The following is a 4390-nucleotide window of genomic DNA, read 5'->3' as shown; positions in this document are numbered from 1 at the left end:
ATATAAACGTAGTGCATAGTTTCATGACGTCAGTCCATCGTTCGCAATCATGGAAGATTCATTTACGCTAACTTTATCGGGCACCTCCTCCGTACTCGAAACTTAATATTTTCCTCCAATCGAACTTTTTCCATATAAAAATTATATTCTCGGACTTATCGAACTGTTAACTTTCAATTCGATTCCTAACGTGGATACCGGTCACAATAAGTTTTACATCGGGGATGAAATTATCGCTATACCTACTGGAAGCTACGAGATAGAGGATATCGAGAACTACGTACAGAGCGCATTGAAGGATAGGAATATTATCGTTAACATTAGACCTAACAATAATACGTTATGCAGCGAAGTTAAGTGTAACCGTGACATCAATTTTCTACCGAACGGTTCCATAGGTCGTCTACTGGGCTTCACTCCGCGCGTTTGGAAAGCCAATATATTGCATACGTCTGATGTACCCGTAATCATTCTCAAAGTAAACGCTTTGCGAGTCGAATGTAATATTACCGCGGGGGCCTACATCAACGAACGCAAGGTACATACCATACACGAATTATTCCCGGTCGTACCGCTGGGATATAAGATCATAGAGGTGCCATCGCACATCATTTACCTACCGATCACGACCAAGACCATAGATCATCTACAGATTCGAATAGTCGATCAGGACGGAGACTTGGTGAATTTTCTAGGGGAGGTCATAACGATAAGACTACACGTTAAATCCATGCAATAATGGGAATCGTTTACAATAGAAAGATCGGTAGCGGCTATAATAGCAAACCGATATGCCGAAAAGAAACCAGTCGTCGACCGCTTCTCAAAGCATTAACACGACAAAACGTATTGTTCCTGATAAGCCTGGGGCTCAATGTCGTCGGAAGAGGAAATTAAAACGTTCGTTCTGCTGTTGCATCGTTTTCATATGGTGCATACCATGGAGGAAGAAACGTTGAACATTCGGATGCCCGTCATCTTCGACGAGTCCATAGCGCACTGCGATACGCATGCGCACCAACCGCACGCCTCGTCAACGTTCAACAACAGCGACGAGATTCGAATATCCGTTCAACACCAAGACCTGTGCTTACTACCGAGCAGAAGTTCGTTACACGTATACGGGAAGCTGGTTAAGAAAGATGGGTCTACGGTGACTGCTAGTACGGCTCTGGTCAATAACGCCATCTGTCATCTCTTCGAGGAAATTCGCTATGAAATGAACGCCATCGAGATCGATCGAAACAAGAACGTTGGTCTCACGAGTCTCATGAAGGGCTACCTTTCCCTAACACCCGGTCAACGCGCATTGATGGAAAACGCCGGTTGGTTCACCGAGCAAACGAAATTGACCGATGCAGCCGGTTACGTCGACGTATCCATACCGCTTAGCATGATACTGGGATTCACGGAGGATTATCGGAAGATCGTCGTTAACGCTAAACATGAATTGATTCTGACGAGGGCCAATAACGACGCCAATGCGATCGTACAAACCGCTTCGAAGGAATACAAAGTCGTAATTCAGAAGTTGGAGTGGTTGATACCGTACGTGAGAGTCTCGGATCGACGAAAGATAGAATTGTTGAAGTTCACCGAGAAAGATGCACCCATCTCCATAAGCTTTCGTACCTGGGAGTTGTACGAGTATCCTCTTCTCCCCACCACTTCGAAACACGCGTGGACCGTCAAGACGTCGACACAGTTGGAAAAACCTCGATACGTCATCTTGGGTTTCCAGACAAACAGAAAGAATAAGAACGGCAGGAACGCGAGTCACTTCGATCACTGTAACGTCAGGGACGTTAAACTCTTTTTGAATTCGCAATGTTACCCTTCTGGAAGTTTGAACCTTGACATTGCCCGCAATCAGTTTGCTCTACTGTACGAGATGTACGCAAACTTGCAAGCGTCGTATTACGGTAAAGACCCTGAATCGCTGTTAAAGAGAAATGAATTTTTGGAGCATGCACCTCTGATCGTCATCGATTGCTCGAAATAAAACGAGTCCCTATAGTTCAGACCGGCCGACATTCGCCTCGAATTTGAGGCTGAAAAGAATTTCCCTGCCGAAACATCGGCATTTTGCTTAATCCTGAACGATCGTATCGTTGAGTACAATCCGATCAGTGGTGGGGTGATGAAGTTGGTATATATTGGTTGGGGTGTTGAAGTTGGTATAAAAAGCCTCGATCGCTTCCTCCTGCGCAGTGTGCAAAAAGAAATGGAGGTCATCGTAGATCTACAGGGATTTAACAAACCGTCGAATAAGTTTGTTTTAAAGGAGTTTTCTCTAATTGGAACGGATAACTATTTCACCGAGCCCGTAACGTTCCTGTTTCAACCACCGTGCTCATGGGAGTGTCTTCCGGTGAAATATAAGTGCATGAACTTGTGGCTGGAACGAAATTTTCATGGGATATCTTGGACCTCCGGCTACATACCGTACATAAGAGAGGTAAGAATAATCTTCGAGCCATCTTGCGAGATGCTACCAAAATCTACGTTAAGGGATTGGAGAAGAAGAAGTGGTTAGAGAATCTCATGGGACAACCCGAACGCATCGTTGACTTAGGAGATCTAAATTGCCCGTCGTTGCAAAAGTTACAAAATAACACGAACACCCGATGTTTGCATCATAACGCTCTGCATTTTAATTGTTCGACCGAGAATGTGAAATTGTTAAGGGTCTGGTTGTTGGAAATAAAGAAACAGTGATATAATCCGTTATGCGTATTTATTTGACACATTCCAAACATCATTCAGCACACCCAAAACAGTGAAATTCGATATGGTTATAGTGCCCACCGAGGTACCGCATGATAAGTCCATTCCCCTCGGCGACACGCGTCATGTTTTGAAACGTATCGTCGTCCTTGCCGGTAGAAATACCGAGAAGCTCTTGTCGATGCTCGCCAGCAATCTCATCCCGTATTTGGTTTGAACTTGCCGGATGCCACTAATTCTGTAATCCTTGTTAATTTCCAACTCGGACTACTTCTTCGTCGGTAAAAGATCCTCCAAGCGGCCCACTTTGTTGATTTTTGAAAAATCCATTGCTTTGCTTTCAATCCAGACGAAGAATTTTCAAGGTTCGTGTAACCCGATCACATTCGATCCTCGATTCGATCAACTGCTTCACTTCCTTGATGCTTTTCAGAAACAATTCTATGCGGATTGCAACTTCGTGCTGCTTCTCGCTGTTCCGCATAACCTGACTCTGATCACTCGATTAATGAATACGTCCCGATGTAACCCTTATATACAGGGAGCCCTCTTGGTTTTAAAAAATGGTAGGGGATTTCCTGGAATCGTTGACGGTGAGAGACAGAGAGAAGCGTTTGAGGTCAAAAGTTCTAGAACGTTCCAAAGTGCTATCTTCCGACGTCTATGAGAGCCAACGGATTTCTAATTCTCCGAAGACGACAAGTTCGCGGAATTACGTCGCGAATCTTCCGGTGTCGAATGGCTGACGAGAGCCGGCGGATTCCTGCGTCGAGGGAGATAACCGCTGTCCTCCAAAAATCGGCGGACGAAGTGAATTCTCGGAATTACGTCGCGAATCTTCCCGGTGTCAAATGGCCGACGGATTCCTGCGTCGAGGGAGATAACGTCTATCCTCCTAGATCGACGGGAATTCTCAGAATCACGTCGCGAATCTTCCGCCGTTGCGCGAGCAAAGGTGCCGACGCGATTCTTGGAATCGAACGGCGGATGGCAGAATTCGCGGAATCGAGTGGCGGACGGTCAAATTCCGATCTCGACGGGGTCGTCCGCGGGAGGTGGGGGGAGGAAACGTTGCATCAACGTTCTTTAGGGGCTGGAGCTGGGTCCGACGGGCGGGGTAGGCAAGGCGGTTGGGGGTAAGGGAAACTCACACGCATAGGCCAGCGGTGTGCATGGGTGCGTGCCCGTGTACGTGGGCACGCAACGAGAGGCCCAGGGGCTTGACGGCAAGGGGAAAGTAGGAGGGGGGAGGGACTCACACGCGTAGGCCGGCGCTGCGCATGTGTCCGTGTACGTATGCACGCATACTAATCTGTCCAGAACCGGCCACTTCCTACTACTGACGGTTCTCTGAACGAGATGCCGTTCTTTAGAGATCCATCCCAACTCGATGACAGAGCATTACCGCCCTCGATTCGAGTACGGACGAAACTCTCAATAAGAACGAATGCGTTTGATTTGATTATTTTCAGGTCCTCTGTCCCTGTGGGCCTGGCATAGCGACCACACCCACATTCTCGTTTCTTAAAATCCTACCAATAAAAATCCTACCCTCGTATCCTCCAAATCGTACGTTGCGACTGATGGCAGGAGTACTAGTCCACAAAACCTGAACCCAGCTAATATCTGCGACTGGATAACATAGTTTAAGTAATACTAAAAC

At 46.7% G+C, this 4390-nt stretch overlaps 1 protein-coding gene across 1 annotated transcript; it reads left to right on the top strand.

Annotated features, from left to right (window-relative positions):
* The first annotated feature begins 874 nt into the window (after nucleotides 1–874).
* Nucleotides 875–2002, top strand: LOC105694324. The gene has a single exon (XM_012414859.2). The coding sequence runs from the start codon at nucleotides 875–877 to the stop codon at nucleotides 2000–2002; it is 1128 nt and encodes a 375-aa protein (XP_012270282.2).
* Nucleotides 2003–4390: the final 2388 nt, after the last annotated feature.

This window comes from Orussus abietinus, unplaced genomic scaffold (assembly GCF_000612105.2).
Source record: "Orussus abietinus isolate OABI.00-Male unplaced genomic scaffold, Oabi_2.0 scaffold208, whole genome shotgun sequence".
Classification (NCBI taxonomy): Eukaryota; Metazoa; Arthropoda; class Insecta; order Hymenoptera; family Orussidae; genus Orussus; species Orussus abietinus.
Note: the sequence above shows the minus strand (reverse complement) of the source record. Positions and strands in the feature narration are given on the sequence as shown.